This window comes from Rhinolophus ferrumequinum, chromosome 11 (assembly GCF_004115265.2).
Source record: "Rhinolophus ferrumequinum isolate MPI-CBG mRhiFer1 chromosome 11, mRhiFer1_v1.p, whole genome shotgun sequence".
In the NCBI taxonomy this organism is placed as follows: Eukaryota; Metazoa; Chordata; class Mammalia; order Chiroptera; family Rhinolophidae; genus Rhinolophus; species Rhinolophus ferrumequinum.
Window position 1 is genome coordinate 76916482 of NC_046294.1, and position 17098 is coordinate 76933579.

The window sequence follows — 17098 nt, forward strand, 5'->3', positions numbered from 1 at the left end:
AAATAGCCATTTTTGACATGTTTTTATTACATCAGCACTACAAAAGAAATGACCAAGTTAAGGCTATGAGGCAGGAAAGTTTATCTGACCAAGTTATTTTTGTGTGGGGAAGTGAAGCCAAAAGGAATGTGTTTTCTGGAAAAGGCTTTATAATTTTAAAATGTATGTGTTTATGAAAATATTTAGAAATTTCTCTCATACATTGGGATAATACTTTCTAGGAAAAGCTATTTCTGTGGTGTCATGGGATTACATTTTGCTTTAGTCAGAGGATTAGGTATTTGAAAGTGGCAGTTATACTACTTCTCTTAGTTTCTTAAGAAAGATTATCATATCTTATAGAAAACTACAAACAGGTGCTTTCTATATTCTTTGCCCCAGGCCTGTCTCCTAGAATACCATAAACAGTTTAATGTTTGGTTTTTTGTTGTTGTTGTTTTTGTTTTTTCCCTAAAGCCCTAGAATGACTTTTGTGGGGCAATGAGATGCCAGTGTCTGAGGAATGGGAGGCTTGGCAAAGAATTCATTTGCAAGGATGAGTTCTTTGCAAGGATGCGCTAAACTCAGCCCTTGAGCTTGGTCTGCTCACAGAAGGCTGTGTAATGAGTTCAGCCCTCTCGGGTCTTTCAGAGTAAACTTCGGCCAGTTTAAAGCTTCAGTGAGCAATTCATAGAACTGAATTGAAAAGAAGGATTAGTCGTGAACCTCTTTCCTTTGCACTCCTTTGCAGCTCAAGTTCTGAGAGCAAACAGCAACAGCCAAAACAAATAATTGGGAGCCAACGCTTAAGCCTCGGCCTCACTCTAGGGCAGATTACGTTGGATTGTTGTTTAACAAATCCGAAAGCGGGTTGGGGAGGAGACGAGGAACGGCCCGCCCCTTTGGAATGGGATTGGCTCCCTCTCTCCCTTTAGCCGTTCGTTTTGCATCCCGGTTGGATGGGTTTAGAGAAACCTGTCATTACGGTGGTGTCAAAATGATCCATGTAGGTGTGGGCTGTTTCTTAAGTTTGTGGTTTTAGATTTTCAAAGTGGCAGACTTATTATTGGCTATAGGATCAAGTTCCTGAAACTAGTCTTCTATATTTTGAAATATGTCATCGTAACAGCAGGCGCCAAGGAGCTTAAGTGTAACTAACTCACATACAGAGAAAAAAATGACGAAAGTTCCTCAGGGGTTTGATTGCAGTTTCTTAAATGACGAAGAAGCCAGGAAGATCCTTCAGGTGCTGGAAAGAAATGAAGAGCTACAGAGGGCAGAGAAGGACAGGATCAGGTACAAAGCAAATTCCTTTCTCTTTTCCCTGGGCCTGGGTCCAGCAGTGACCAGGGCGTGAGCGGAGGGAGGCGCGGAGCTTTCATTGGGCACCTGTCCGTGTTCTGCCAGACGCGCAGCGTCCGCCCGGAGTGCTGAGCCGGGCAGGGGGAAATCTGAGCTGAATGTTTCTCTTAAGGACTTTGGGGTGCCTGGTTGATGCACTTTCCACACATAGCATCAGAAGGGTTCGCCTGCGAGCCTTGGTTCCTCAGGGTGGGGAGCACCCCTGCCCTCGCCATGCTGGCGGGTTTGGTGCGTTTCCTTCAGAGTAGGTCCGGCCAGGACACGTGGGCGGGATCGGCCACTGGGGGTCCAGGCGGGGTGGAGCGCCGTGCAGCTATACCCTGCTGTGCTTGGGCGCCTCCTCGGCAGTTGCGGGGCATGAGCCAGGCCGGCAGGTGAAATGGGACGAGGGCTCTGCGTGGAGCGGAATCCTGGCATGCGCGCACCCACGTACTCATTTATAGAGCTTCTCCAGGTTGTCCATCTCTTCCAATACACTCTCCCTCGGTATCGCAGACACCTTTCTTCACCCCACGCAGATAGTCACCAACGTCCGGAAGAGCTGGCCTCTAACTGGCGGCGAAGTGGTCCCCACCCCAAGGGCTGGAGCTCGGAACTTGCCAAATTGTGCGGAGTAAAATGGGCTGGGACTAGGACGCGTGGGATTGGCTAGAATGGGTGGGTCTCGGTGCCGGTGCTGCTATGGGGAAGTCGCTGCGGACTTTCACCCTTTACCTGACAATGCAGTGTTGTAGGACAGGGATTAGTTACCAGAGGATGGAATCAAGAGATTATTACCTGGGATGTAAATTAACCGTTTTTGTTTTTTTTCCCCTGCGGGGGAAGAGTGTGATAAGTCCTGGAATGAATTAAAGGAACTTTCTCACCAATTCTGGGAACCCTTCTCCCGTTGACTTTGGAAGGAAATTCAGGGCACGTTCTCAGACAAAAAAAGTGTGACATCGATTGGAATTTAGAAAGCCATTTTGTTTGTAAGTGATGTTAAGTTTTTTTGGTGGTGGTGATGTGAGTTCTAAGTTTCCGCCTCCCAATATCTCACTGCCCATCCCCAATCCCTAACCCCCAGTAAAAAAACCTCCAAAGATACTTTCCACATAGGCAAACCCTAATTGGTCTTTGTAGAAGCAATTAGAATACATCAGGCCCAAAGCCCTGTCTTCTCTCTTTTCCACTAGATGTGGCTCTTGTGGGGAGAAGTGAATATTTGAAGTTTGAGGATGTGTATTTTACCTCATCATACTCTGCCTTTAACAAAACAGGTTCCATCATTTACTCAGTGTAAAAATGTGCCTTCATGAACACAGCATGTCCACACCCCCACACACCCACATGCACATACCCACACGTATATGTACATGCACTATACACAGGCATGCCCTACCTTGAAAAGGAGAACTTTAGAACTGCATGCAGTTTGTCAACACATATTCCAAAAGGACTGAGAAACTGTGGTTGCTGTCAGTGTGCGTTCTTGAAAGTGTTTCTTGTCACTACAGAGGATGAGGCTTTTTAAACGATCCAGTATATCTTATATTGGACGAAACTGAGGGCAGACTTAGGAAATAACAAAGGGAGGGAAGCTTTCATTTAGGATGTTATCAATGTAGCCTCTCATGAAATACAGTCTTAGAAACAGTATATTATTTATTTTAATTTTCATTCAAGGGAATTTTGACTTTTTATAGTTGACCTGATACTTGCCTTGTTGTGTTTTCTCTATAGTAGCTTTTGGTGCCCATATCAGCTGACTTTTGGGAGAACTGGCAAAGGCCATGGGCTAGGCCTTAGGAGGAAGGCTGAAACATGTTTTCTCATTTCGTGGTGCTCGTGTCCTACTTGGAACGTCAATAGGAAAAGTTATAATGCTAAGACAAAATCAATGCTGTTAACTGTTAAACTTAATCATCAAAAATAATTACCCCAATAGTAGTTTGGGGGAAGAGGGTTATTATTTTGTGAGGGGTGTAAATGTCTAACTATTACAATGTTTTGTATACCTGAAACTAATTTTAAAAAACTGTATAACCAACAAGATTATTTTTATAACAATGCTAGTATTGTTATTCATTAAAAAAAAATAAGTTCCGTAATGACACTACCATAAAACATTTGAAACTGGAAAAAAAATTACCCCAACAATTTTAACAATGTCACCATTAAAATATTTAAAAAATTTAAGGACAGTAATCACTTGGACCAAATCAAGGCAATTATTTGTAGTACTCGCTTTTCCCTGGAATTAATTCCTGAATCCCACTATCAAATACCTACCACTGGATAGCAGTCTCCATGAGATTGTTCTGCTTACCGACTCACATGCATGGTTTTAATAGCAGGTCCTGGCGTGTAGAAAAGGCCTGAGATAACATGTCAGCTTGGCTGCCTCTTCTGCTCTTGATATGCTCTTGATCATCATATTTTCCAAATCAAAAGTCAGAACACATGACTTATAACTCAAGAATATTATTTGAGACTCTGGGAGGCCTTCTTACTATATTGAGAAACAGTCTCAAAATCTCCTGGCTAGGACAATAAGGGACCAAATGGGGAAGTTTGACAAGTTTGCTGGTTGGGGGGCAAGTGATGAGTTCAGTTATATCTGAGGTGTCTATGCCAGGCTTGAGGTGTCTATGAGACAACCCAGAAGAAATCCTTTATAGTCAGAAATAAAGAACTACAGTGTCATGCGAGGCCACGGATGTCCAGACAGAGATGGATGTTGAAGGCCGAGAATAGTTGAGTTCACCACGCAGGAGACAATAAATAGTCCCACTCAAAGAAATGCTCCTGAACACACAGAACTTTCTCCTGATCCTCCCTCATCGGTACCAGACCTCATCTGGCTGTGGCTTACTAGGAAAATATTTGCATTAAATATTACAATGCTTCTAATGTATGATAAAGTTTATTCAAATTTTTAAGAAAAAAACCAAGATTCACACTGATAAATAGGCAAAAGATAGAAAGAAATCATTCATGCTAGGATATCCAAACTATAAACAAAACATACAGGAAGATGTTCCTCCTCACAGTAATAAAGAAATGGAAATTGAAGTAGCCCCAAGACACCATCTTGTGCTTTTAAAAATAACATTAAGAAAAAGTTGTGGGGGTTGGAATGAAACGGATAGATTCGGCATATTATTAGTGGCACTGAAAATTAAATACAGTCCTCTTGGTGAACAGTATGGCAATACCTATAAAGATATGCCTCGCCCTTGACCCAGTTGTCCAATTCTTGGATATTTCTTATTAGTAGGGGATTGAGGTGGAGAAGATGGCCCCAACAACATTTATTAAGTTCTGCCTTTTTATATAATAGTAATAAGAGCTAACATTTATTGGTCTCTTACTGTATACTAGACTAGGCACTGTACTAAACATGCATGTATGTTTACACATGTATATACATACATAAATGTATATATACATATATATGTCTAATTAATCCTCCCAGTAACCTCATTAGGTACATACTTTAATTTCCATTTCACAGAAAAGGAGGCAACTCACAAAGATTGAGTGTCTTGTCCAAGTTAAGTAGCAGAGCCAGAATTCAAATACAGATCTATCTCAAAACTATTTTACCCACCAGCATTGAATAATCCTCACAATCATCCCTTGGGGTGAGTATTATTAATGACTTTGTATAGAAGGGAAACTGAAGTTTAGCGAGGTTAAGGAACTTGCCCAAGGTCGCACAACTCATAAGTGGCGGAGCTAGAATTTAAACCCAAATCTGTCTGTCTCCAAAGCCTATATTCTTTCCACTATACCATATTTTCCCCTGAGGAAATAATTTAGTAGAGGAAAAATAAGAAATATGCTCTCAGATATTTATTGCAATATTACCTATAATAGCAAAATAGTGGGAAATTTCAAATCTAAATATCCAATCAGAGCACAGTCATTAGAAAGGACAATTATAAAGAGATAATTATATCTCACCCAGTGTGATATTTTAGTTCTGTATTTCTGACTACTTTGGTTGTTGTGTAGACACCTCAAGCTTATCATGGATACAACTGTGGGGAAATGCATATGCCGCATTGTTCTGTGAAAAAGCAGAACACAAAATAGTTCCTACGTTACTATTGCACTTCAGGGTACCTGTGCATATGTACAGCAACTAAAAGCAAATGGGCAAAAATCTGTGCTCCTCCTTTTGATGAATCTTCTAGGGTCTGACGCAGCTTCCGACATATGGTGAACATTCAGTAAATGTTTGCAAAAGGCATGGACTTGCCCTGACAGCAGGGAGGCCCTATCTCCTGCCCTGAAGCCCAAGACTGCCAAGATGGAAAGTCAGATTTCAGGGAGAGGGTGCATGGCAGGCCAGCAGGAATGCTGAGCACACAGCACCTCAGGAGGCTCTGGGAAGGCAGATGAGCAGTAGGGTATCGGATTTTTTTGTGGCTTAGAGAAGAGGGGACACCAGGGACAGACGGGCAAGGTGCCTGCATGTAATAGGCCTCCAGTAAATACCTGATGAAGGAATTAATGGTCTGCACTGGCTGGAGTCAGAGGCTTCTGCAGTCTCTAGCTTCTTTCCCCGCTTCTCACTCAGTTTCTTTCACCTTCTTCTCATTGCCTAGCCAGACAGGATTTCTCCCACCTTTGAACCCTGTAATGCATTATAATTTGTTACATTTATTCTATTCTGTGAGTCTGGGATGTGTGTGACTGTGTTTCCCCGAAAGTAAGACCTAGCCAGACAATCAGCTCTAATGCGTCTTTTGGAGCAAAAATCAATATAAGACACAGTATTATATTATATTATATTATATTATATTATATTATATTATATTATATTATATTACATTATATTATATTACATTACATTATATTATAGACCCGGTCTTATAGTAAAATAAGACTGGTTCTTGTATTAATTTTTGCTCCAAAAGACGCATTAGAGATGATTGTCTGGCTAGGTCTTACTCTCGGGGAAACATGCTATAGAAATACTCTGAGAGCCACTTGAAGAGGTAGAAATTACCACTTAAATTCCAATCTGACAGTTCCACTTTTTGTTGGATTGTGGAAAGGATTTTTCCTGGAAGTATTCACTTGGGCATAACTTCTCAGGCCTTGCACAGTTTGTGGTTCTACCCACAGTGAAGAAAAATGGCTGAGAATTGAATCACAATTTTTTTACTCTGAAAAGTGGCTTACTTTTTACAAGTCTTTGGAAAACACAGCTACCTACCTGTCACCCCCACCTTTATCCCCCCACCCCACCCATCTCCATCTCATAAATGTAACTGAAATGGGAAGTACCAAGAGATTATATCAACTAGTCAGCTCACAGAAGAAATATCAATAATGTTTATCTTCCCTCTTGCAGAAAACTTATAAAGTATAAGATGTGTCAGCACCTTGTGTAATCAAGTTGAAAAATGGCATGCCTAAATTTAGACTATCTTTGCTCAATGTCAAGACTGTAGCCCCGGAGGGTTTTCCAGAACTTAGTTGTTTTTGATTTACACTAGTGTCCTTGAGGTGTGGCTCAGTTCTAAGGGGGAATGTATATATCAAAATGGTGAAGTGGTGCGTAGCTGGTGGAAGCTGCAGCTTCCTGCGGAGATTAAAAGCCGATACACAAGTCTCCTGCTTCTCCTAGGCTCTCTCAGACACACTCTTCTGTCTACTTACTCCTATGGATTGGTCTCCGTGGGCAATGCAAATGAAATTACTATAATATTCCAGTTCCATATCCTAATGTTTGGGGAGCAGTGTCCTAAAAAGGCTTTGTGACATTATAACTCTTAGCTTTTAAAGTCTTCCATATCTGTTTGTTTTTATCCTCATCCTAATCTGATAAAGTATTTTTCTTTTTCAAAGCTAATAACAACAGTGGTAACAGCTAATATTTGTTGAGCACTTGTTCTGTGCTAAACTCTTAATGTGCAATCTCTTATCTAATTCACAACAACCTAATAAGTTAAGGGACTTTTTAAAAAAATCATTCTACGGAGGAAACTTAAAGAGGATAAGTGACTTGACTGAGGTAATACTGCTAGGAAGTCTTGGATTTGTGAACTCCATCTGAACTTAATCGCTGTATAGTACTGCTTCTAGAATGAAGTACAAAGAAGTGATTACCCTCACTTTGCCTATCTAGCTTGTAATACAACCAACACTGGCATCTTTTCACTTTAAAACTCTTGCTACTTCCAATGACCATGAAATAGAGAACACACAATTCTAGGTAGTCAAGTGCCCACCTGAGAGTTGGGGATGTTATTACTAAGGAAATTAGTGAGACAAATGGGGTCAGTGAGACAAATGACATCTTTTGTTAAGATGTTTATTAGCACCTCAGACTCATGACTTCCAAACTATCTCCCTCCTAACCAGTCTCAAGAAGCTCACAGTCTAGTGGTGAAGAGACTGAAAAAGAAGCAGGCAGTGTGCTTCCCCACTGTGCTCACCGTCAGGTTTTACACATCACTGCTAATTGAATAAGTGAAAGACTCCTTTCACCCTTCAGAGCCCCTGTCTAGCCTGTCCCCAGCTCTCCTTAGCTACTCTGCTTGGCCCAGTGCCCCAACACAGCCAAGGACCTCTCACTCACCCACACCACCAACACGGAAGAGCAGAGTAGTTGAAGTAGTGAATGTTGGGGGATAACTAGTCGTGTTTGCCATATATAGGAAAAATCGTAGCTAACCATCTATGTTTTCAAAACGCATGTATACATTTTATAGGATATACTAAAACTAGTAAGATGGTTATCTCTTGGGCATGATATTTAAAGGGACTCTAATCCTGTTGCTATTTAATTTCTTCCAATTGTCACAGATTATTAAAGAAAATGGTGATCATTTCTTTAGATAGTAAAGAAATGCAAACTGTCTTTTTTTACCTTTATATATATGACTTTCAAAATATTTAAAAAAAAAAACTTAATGATTTTTTGCCTTTTGATCTATAATGTCTTGTATATTAGTAGTGTTAATGTATTAATGACTAATTTGGTTTCTGTACATCAATCCTGAGTTCCTGTGGTCAAGGATTGTCTCGGGGATGGAGAGCCTCACAAACCTAGTAGGTACTCAATTTCTAATTAAGTGGACCTTAACTTCTGTGAGGGAACACAAAGTAAGGGAAAGAAAGATCTGGAGAAATCACATGAAGGACAAAGAAGGTCAGGTTAAAGTTCATCAAAAGATTTTTCTTTCTGTTAGCACCCAAGGTTCTTCAAACCGAAATCAACTGGCTGAGCGCCTTGCTGAAGGAATTCAAGTCTATTTTTCTGCAATTAGTTACTGCACAGGCTGTGATATTTGAGAGCCATAGGCTCACCTCACTCCCCTTGTCAGGAATGTTTCCTTATTGTCATTGCCAGTGGCCCTATTTAAAGGCTGTACTTAAAATATCACCTTAGCATACCACAGCAGCCAGCTTCCTCATTCCACTAGTGTTAGACTTTCTAATGATGGAAGAGGAAATTGGGGGCTACAATGACCAAACTCCCCACTTCCCAAAGAAAGGTTATGGTGTTTTATATTTATATCAAAGTTACCTTGGTTTCAACTTTAAAACAATGCATTTAACAGCAGTTGAAGGAGGAAGTGGGCTAGGGGCAGGGGAGAGTAACCTGGTAACCACTGCTCTGTTCTCTAAATCTGTTCTCCAGGTATCAGGGAGGGACATGCTCCCTCTGAAGGCACTTGGGAAGAAGCTGTTCCAGGTCTCTTTCCTAGCTTCTGGTAGTTCCTTGGTTGTGGCAGTATAAATCAGTCTTCACACAGCATTCTCCCTGTGTGGGTGTCTGTTTCTGTGTCCAAAGTTTCCCTTTTTTATAAGGACACCAGTCATGTTGAATTAGAGCCCACCCTAATGACTTCATTGTAACTTGATTACCTCTGTAAAGACCCTGTGTCCAAATAAGGTCATATTCTGAGGTACTAGGGGTTAGGACTCCAATATATCCTTTTTGGAGGACACAATATAACCTTTAAGAGTATGGCTGGTTCAATATTTTAAATAAATTACTGTGAACCACTATATCAACAGTCTAAAGAAGAAAAATACATGATCATATCAAATGATGCAGAAAAAGCTTTTGGCAAAATGTAACATGCATTCATGATAAAAAATTAAAATTAAAAAAAAAACACAAATTCTCAAAAAGGAAGAAATAAAACCTGACAAAGTCATCTACAAAATAAATTATAGCTAACATCATACCTAATGGTGAAAGACTGAATGCTTTCCTCCTAAGATCAGGAACAAGTCAAGGATGTACAATCTCACCACTCCTATTTAACACCACACTTTAGGTCCTAGCAAGTATTAGGTAAGATAAAGAAATAAAAGGCATACATATCAGAAAGGAAGAAATAAAACTATCCCTATTTACAGATGACATGATTGTCTACAAAGAAAACACCCCTAGAAAATATACAAAAAAAGAAAAAAAAAATCCTAGAACTAATAAGTGAATTTAGCAAGGTGGTAGGACACAAGATCAATACACAAAAATCTATTGTGTTTCTACTAGCAATAAACAATTAGAAATCTAAATGTAAGCTTTTTAAGGAATAACAAAGGAACTGAATAGACAAAATCATTTTGAGAAAGAAGAATAAAATTGGAAGAATCACACTACTTGATTTTAAGACTTACTATAAAGCCACAGCAATCAAGACAGCATAGTATTTGTGGAGGGAAAGACATACAGATTAATGGAACAGAATAGAACCTGAAATAGACTCCAAAAATACAGCCAATTGATTTTTTTTACGTAGATGCAAAGAAAATGCAATGCAGGGTAGTCCTTTCAACAAATGGTGCTAGGATAGTTAGGCACAAGGCTAGAAACACTTTCATTATCCCAAGATTAAACCCCGTAAGTAGTGACTCTCCATTCCTGCCTCCCCACCAATTGCTGGTAACCACCAATCTGTTTTCTGTCTCAGTGGATTTACCTATTCTGGAGGTTTCATATAAATGGAATCATACAATATGGAACCTTTTCTGTCTGCTTTATTTAGCATTGGATTTTTGAGGTTAATCCATCTTGTAGCATAGATCTTTACTTAGTTTCTTTTCATGGCTGAATAATATTCCTTTGTATGTATATACTACAATTTGTTTATTCATTCTTCTGTGGATAAACATGTGGGTTTTTTCCATCTTTTGGCTATTGTGAATAGTGATGGTATGAACATTTATCTATAAGGATTTGTTTGAGTACCTCTTCTCAGTTCTCCTGGGTATACACCCAGGAGTGGAATGGCTGTGACTTATGGTAATTCTGTATTTAGCTTTTTAGGAACCATCAAACTGTTTTCATGCATGTTCACTCTAACAGTTGTGATCATACTGTGTATATTTTTTAATTTATATAATATCTAACATAAAAATAACCCTTTTGAATTAAAGACTGATAATCAACATTTTTGCAGCTGCATACTATTCCACTGTACATGTTTTATAATTTAATTAATCATTTCAGTATTGTAGTCAGTTTATTTATTTATTTTTTTAAGATTTTATTGGGGAAGGGGAACAGGACTTTATTGGGGAACAGTGTGTACTTCTGGGACATTTCCAAGTCAAGTTGTTGTCCCTTCAATCTTAGCTGTGGAGGGCGCAGCTCAGCTCCAGGTCCAGTTGCCGTTGTTAGTTGCAGGGGGCGCAGCCCACCATCCCTTGCGGGAGTCGAACTGGCAGTCTTGTGGTTAAGAGCCTGCACTCCAACCAACTGAGCCATTTGGCCACCCGGGAGCTGAGTGGCAGCTCATTGACTTCATTCTAATTGTGGAGGGCACAGCTCGCTGGCCCATGTGGGAATCGACCAAGAAGCCCCGTTGCCCAGGGCTCACGCCCTAACCAACTGAGCTACCTGTCCACCCTTTAATTTTTTAAATTATATTTTTGTTTCTTATTGCTAAGCTATATAAGCTGTGACAAACCTTAATTCTTACATCCCCAATTCAATCAAAATGGTCTCCCTAGGGTGAATTACACAAAGAAAAATCATCAGTTTATACTATATTTTGTACATTCTTGTTACACGTTACCAAATTGCTTTCCAAAAATGTTCTACCGAACTGTACCTTGACTAGCAGTGTGGGAAGGCTCCTATTTTATCATGCCCTTCTCAGCACTTGATGGTGTCATTATTTTTTAAAAAATCTTTACTAATTTTGTAGGCAAAGAAAAGATTAATATATTTGATTTAATTTCTAACACTGTGGTTATAATGAATTTGAATTTGTTTCATATGTTTACTGTTGATTTACATTTCATGATTTATGAATTGTCTATTCATATCTTTGCCCATTTATATTTAAGGATTTGTATTCAGGATGCTTCTTATCACAAATAACAGATCTAACCATGGCTTTAAAAAATTGGGGATAAGATTTTCCTGACATAAAAAGACATCTGGAAGTAGGCAACTGCAAGCTGGTTTAGTGGTTTAGGATGTCAGGCTAGTATGTTTGCAAGGCAAGATGTCTGCAACTCCTGCAAACATCACATCCATGTTCAAGACAGGAAGAAAGGGATAGGGCAGAGGTATCTGCATCTGTCCCTTTTATCATTGAAGTAATAGCTCTCCCAGATGCCGTCCCAGTAGATTTCCCTTTATGTCTCATTGACCAGAACCAGCTCAGAAGAGTACCCCTTGCTGCAATCGAATTGGAAATTTTTGTCCTGTTTATTACAAATATAATTCCTGGTTTTTAGTTTGCCTTTAACTTCTATTTATCTGAAAATAGAAGGGTTTTGGGTTTTTTTTTCATTTTTATACAATAAAATGACATGTACCAAGTTGAAAAAATTTTTTTTTTGTTTTTAACATTATAAGGTTTTTCTCATCTAGAGATTAGGTCAACAATCACCTCTAGTTTTTAAAATCTTTTTAAATTTTTAACTTTTTAATTGACCCAATATATATTTTATCTGTGCATTGGGATGATTATGTAAATTGTTTTTTCCAAATAGCTAGCAAATTTTCCTATTTCTACCTGCTTCTAAGGCCCATGTTTATTTCTTTTAGAGAAAGGACCATTGAACAACCAAATTACAACAACAGAGTTGATAAAGCAAATGCTACATCAGCTTTCATGAAACCTAAGAAGGAAATTGTAGGAAAAAGGCTTTTGTACCAAGAAGGGTGATATGTAAGTGCACATAGTTAATGGATTATGTTTTAGTTTCATTCCTCTTTCCATTTTGTATGCCAGGTAGTAAATCCAATTGAGGGTAGACCATTTATCTTGAGATCTTCATCAAGTGACCTGGTTATCACTTAGATCTGGTTCTGTTGCTATTCAAATTAATACCCTGTTAGGAGGGTATAACTTTTTAACATTTAACAAAATTAATTTGCTTTAAAAATTAATCGCAAGTATAACCAATTAACAGGATTGCTAGATAAACAAACAAGCAAAACAAAACCCTCACATGTTGTGAATTTAATGTTTATGGCTCACAGGGGAACTGCTAAAGCCCTTTGGGATCTCATTGTCTGCATATCAATCAGGGTTCCACAAGGAAAACTGAAACTATTTAAAACAGAATGTCCTTATTTAAAACAGAATGTAGTGCAATGAACTGATTACAAGGTGATAAAAAGAGGCAGAGAAACCAATCAGGGGCCAGTGAGGCAAACCAGAGATTGGCAACAGCAGAAAGCCTGGAGGCAGTGGTGTGCTGGTAACTGGCTCTCCCGGAAAAAAAAAAAAAGCCTTGATTTGTAGTGTTGGCCAATTTGAAGTTAGCAACAGTTTAACCACCAGCTTGCAAAATTCCTAAATATTTAACAGCCTGCTCTTGTGAGCCAGTATAAACCAGCTCTAGCATACCACTGGTTGGAGAGGAAAGGGGAGCAGGTGGTGTTATCCTAACCCGGAGACTAGGATCCCCCGAGAGAAACTGGAACCATGGCAGGCCTGCCTGGGGATTTGGAGACATGGGAGAGATAATCACTGCCAAGAAGTTCTACATGAGACAGAGAGAGGAGGACTTCTCCCTTCTTCTCACCCTCCAATCTCCTGCCAGCGCCTGGCTATAGCCAGCTGGAAGCAGCTGAGGGGTAGTGAATGACAGCCAGGGAAGTGCGGTTTGCAGAGGTCATCGCCCAGCAGCGCAGAGCAGAGCAGGAGAAGAACAATTTCTTGTCCTCATCTTTCTCTTCCATCGCTGTTGTCCTTTTCTGTCATCATTTAGATTCTGTATTTTCTCACTGCTTTACTAAGGCTTTGCTTCCCTGCCAGGAAATTCTCATTCGTTTTCTTTCCTATCATCCTACACTGCTGTTCATGCCCATTCTGTACTCTTTTACAATTTCTCTTGTGCTTCTGCATCTTTTGGCAGTTGCTCTGTTCTGCTTGCTTCTCTGTGCTACTGCTTCTCCCCACCTCTTTGGATATTCTTTATGTGGTCTCCATCATGCTTGGGTGGGTCAGGGCCTTTGGGTGGCACTACAGGTAGAGAGGGCTTTGCAGAAATGTTCCATGTGGACTGAAACTGGAATTTGAAGGACTTGGGGAACCAAGTTCTGGGGACCAGCTACTCACTCTGCTTGCATGTCACAGCCCACACCGTCCTTCTCCCAGGATGCCTTTGATTCCCTCTCATTGTGCTGCTGCATTCTTCAACTGGCTGATTCATTCCACAGTATCTGGTCCAGATTCTGATGCTCATGGCTATCCATGCCAGCTCACCTGATGCATCTCTAGCCAACCTGTGGATGGGCTGCACTAGAGTCAGGCATCAAATCTGTAGCACTGCCGAGGGGAAAGCTTAGTGCTAGGTTTTCTAAGCAGGGGCTATAGACCATCCAGTTCAGCCAAAAGTGATATAATGTTGGCGTGGCCGGCACTGAGATTCACCTTTCTCTGTACTCACTTTGCTTCTCCTCTCTCTGTGCCCACCTGTGCACTGAGATACATTTGGTTTGTCTTCCTGCCTTCTGTGATGTCAGGTCTTGGCCCACAAACTCTGTTAAGACAGAGCTTCTCAACCCTGGCTGAAATGACAACTATCTGAGGAACTCTCAAAACTAACAATGCCAGGCCCCACCTGGACATTCCAGCTTAATTGGTCTGTGATCAGGATGGGCACAGGTACTTCTTTATAAGTTCCCCAGAGGACTGTGATGTACAGTAAGGGATCCCATCCTGGCTGCCTGGGCACTGGGCACTGACTTCACCTGTCACATCTTTCCTATACTCCAAGCTTTTGCACAAGTTGAGGGAGTAGGATTTCCCAGGAAACCCTGTGGTTTGGGAGGGGAAAGCCTGGAGTCCTAGCAAGAACAATCAAGAGGGCTATGCCAGATGTACATGTAATAAACTTTGTTTCTAGTACTTTCCCACTTTAAAATTGCTTAGCAGGATCAAAAGGACCTTTTGTGCCTGGAGCTGTTTAGCCTGGCAACTAGAAGAATTGCTTTTTACTTTTTGTTATTTTTATTTTGTTTTACTGCCCACAAAGTGTGGGTTATACATAAACACAAATGCTGTAATATCCACAAGCTGATTAGATCCTGGCCTTGTGAACTCGTTTCCTTGAACCCAACTCTAGTCATTGCTTCTTCACATTGGCTATTGGATGCTTATGTTCAATGTGAGAAAATAGGAAGTGGCTGAAGAAGGGCAATATGGAAGCCCAAAGAGTTTCTGAAAGGGTAAAGCAGCCGGTTTCAGTACAAATTGTCCAAAAGAAAGAGGAATTACATCTCTCTCTCTGCTGACCTGTAATTATTCAGGAATACTTGACTGGTGACTTATTAAATATACGTAATACTTAAATACTGAGGGTGCCAAAAAATGTACACATTTTCAGAGATGTTATCCATGTATTCCTTTTCGAAGTTGAATTGAACTATGGTAGCAATGTGTGTAGTATGACATTCGCTCAAAAGATGGCATTAATCAAATGAATGCTAGCGTCATTCATTGTATTACAATTTTAATATAGTGTTTTCCTTTCTTAAAATGTGTATTCTTTTTTAGGCACCCTCTGTATATGCCTACCATGGTCATTTGATCCCCTCAAATATCCTTTAAGGTAGAAAGAACAGATACTGTTATCATCATTTTTCCCAGATGAGATATTATCCTTCTTTTTCTCTTTCCTTAAAGAGACTGAAGACCATAGTTAAAAACCCAGGGGTGCGCATGGGACTAGGACATAGGACTCCAACTGTCCCCTGCAGCACCCCTGTGGCGCTACAGGTGAAGTGATCTCCACCCTTTTTCTCGTGGAGCTGCCAGACACAGGGCAATGGAGTTGTATGAAAATGTGCAGGCTCAAAGGGAAGTTATTACCTTAGCTTTAAGGGAGTTAAATAGCAATGAAGAGAGCATGTGAGTGACAACGGCAATGGCAGTGTGGGGGTCAGATTGAGGCCCTCCAGGGTCTCCATTAGCCTCACCCCAGATAAGCTCACAGCTAAGTGAGGCCCAAGTGCTGTCGGTGTAACAGAGCTTCACTGCAGGGTCTCCTTTCCCAAGTAGCTCTGAAGACATAATGCTCAGAGACTCCCAGAAGGCCTGGAAAATCTTATTGGTTTTAATTAAATCCCCTAAATAGCCAGCATTTTAATTTAAATTGTGTCAGAGCCCAGATGGCAAGACAGGTTTTTTTAGGGTGTTTCTTTGTGGGGGCTTTTTTGTTTTTGTTTTGTTTTTCCATTTTTGGGCTTTTAAACTGCAGAACTTTCTACAACCTATTTTTAAAATTGCCATCATATATTTTATGTATAGTTCTCTTCTTTTCTTCCAGATGCTATATAAAAATGACTTTCTGGACTATGTATATTTGAGGGTAGGTCTAAGATGCTGGCTGAATTACATTTACACTTGAGCTTACATTCACATCTCCCCTTCAGACTCACCAAAGGCCAAGTGAGAACTCTGATTGCTGAAAGTTGCCCCCTATGTAGAGCGTTCTTTTGTTTGTTTGTTTTGTTACGGGGTGTTTTTGTTTGTTTGTTTTTAGTAGTGGGTATTGGTGCTTCACTCCTCAAAGTAGAAAAAGCACTGGGGCAAACTCAGCTGGTCAGGAGATTTCTGACAATGTCCTTCCTCCTGGAGGAGTATGTTAGGAAGGGTCTGCCCACCCCTTCCACTCTGTCTGGTCTACTTGTTGGTGTCTCTTCCTCCTTAAAGATATCAGTTTCTCCCCTATTCTCAGCAAACCCCTGCCCCACACACCCCCAAAGTGCATTCTTAGTTGTAGGTTATGCTATAGCACAGGCTCCACTGAAGACAACTGGAAAGGCCAATAAATTATGTCATGTCTGTCGAAAGCCGTTTAGTTGCTTTGCCACTGCCATCCAGGCAAAACGCTTTAAAAGGTTTATGAGTAACATATTCCGTCCAGGGTAAGTATCTCACCTTCAAAGTCGCACTGGACCCACCCTCACCTAGCTCTACCTAACACTTTGTACACCCACTTTTTACTGAGCTTTGGCTCCAGTTTCTTCCCCAGCTTTTTTTTCACTTCCCCCATGTGTCAACTTATAACACCTTGTTCTGGGCTTCCCACATCCTTAAGGAGATCACAGTAATGAAGTGATAAGTAAATGTAAAATTTTTATTATAAATAATTTGCATGTGCCTAAAAACCAAATAACACATAGTGTAAATGCCACAATTTTCTAACAGGGCTCCAAAACAACAATTATAGTTTTATCATTAAAATAATTAAAATACTTGTCTGCTCTCAGCTCATCTCTGAGCTGCCACTCTCAGGTGGCAGCCAGCTAAATATGGAAGTTTCTACACCT

The 17098-nt window shown here is 40.3% G+C and overlaps 1 protein-coding gene across 2 annotated transcripts in view; it reads left to right on the forward strand.

Moving 5' to 3' along the window:
• The first annotated feature begins 942 nt into the window (after positions 1 to 942).
• Positions 943 to 17098, forward strand: part of EXPH5 (exophilin 5) — a 71607-nt gene continuing 55451 nt past the window's right edge. For both annotated transcript variants that reach the window (XM_033120424.1, XM_033120425.1), the window contains exon 1: positions 943 to 1275. In XM_033120424.1, coding sequence (XP_032976315.1) covers positions 1157 to 1275 — 119 coding nt within the window. In that variant the 5' untranslated portion in view covers positions 943 to 1156. The remainder of the gene's footprint in view (positions 1276 to 17098) is intronic.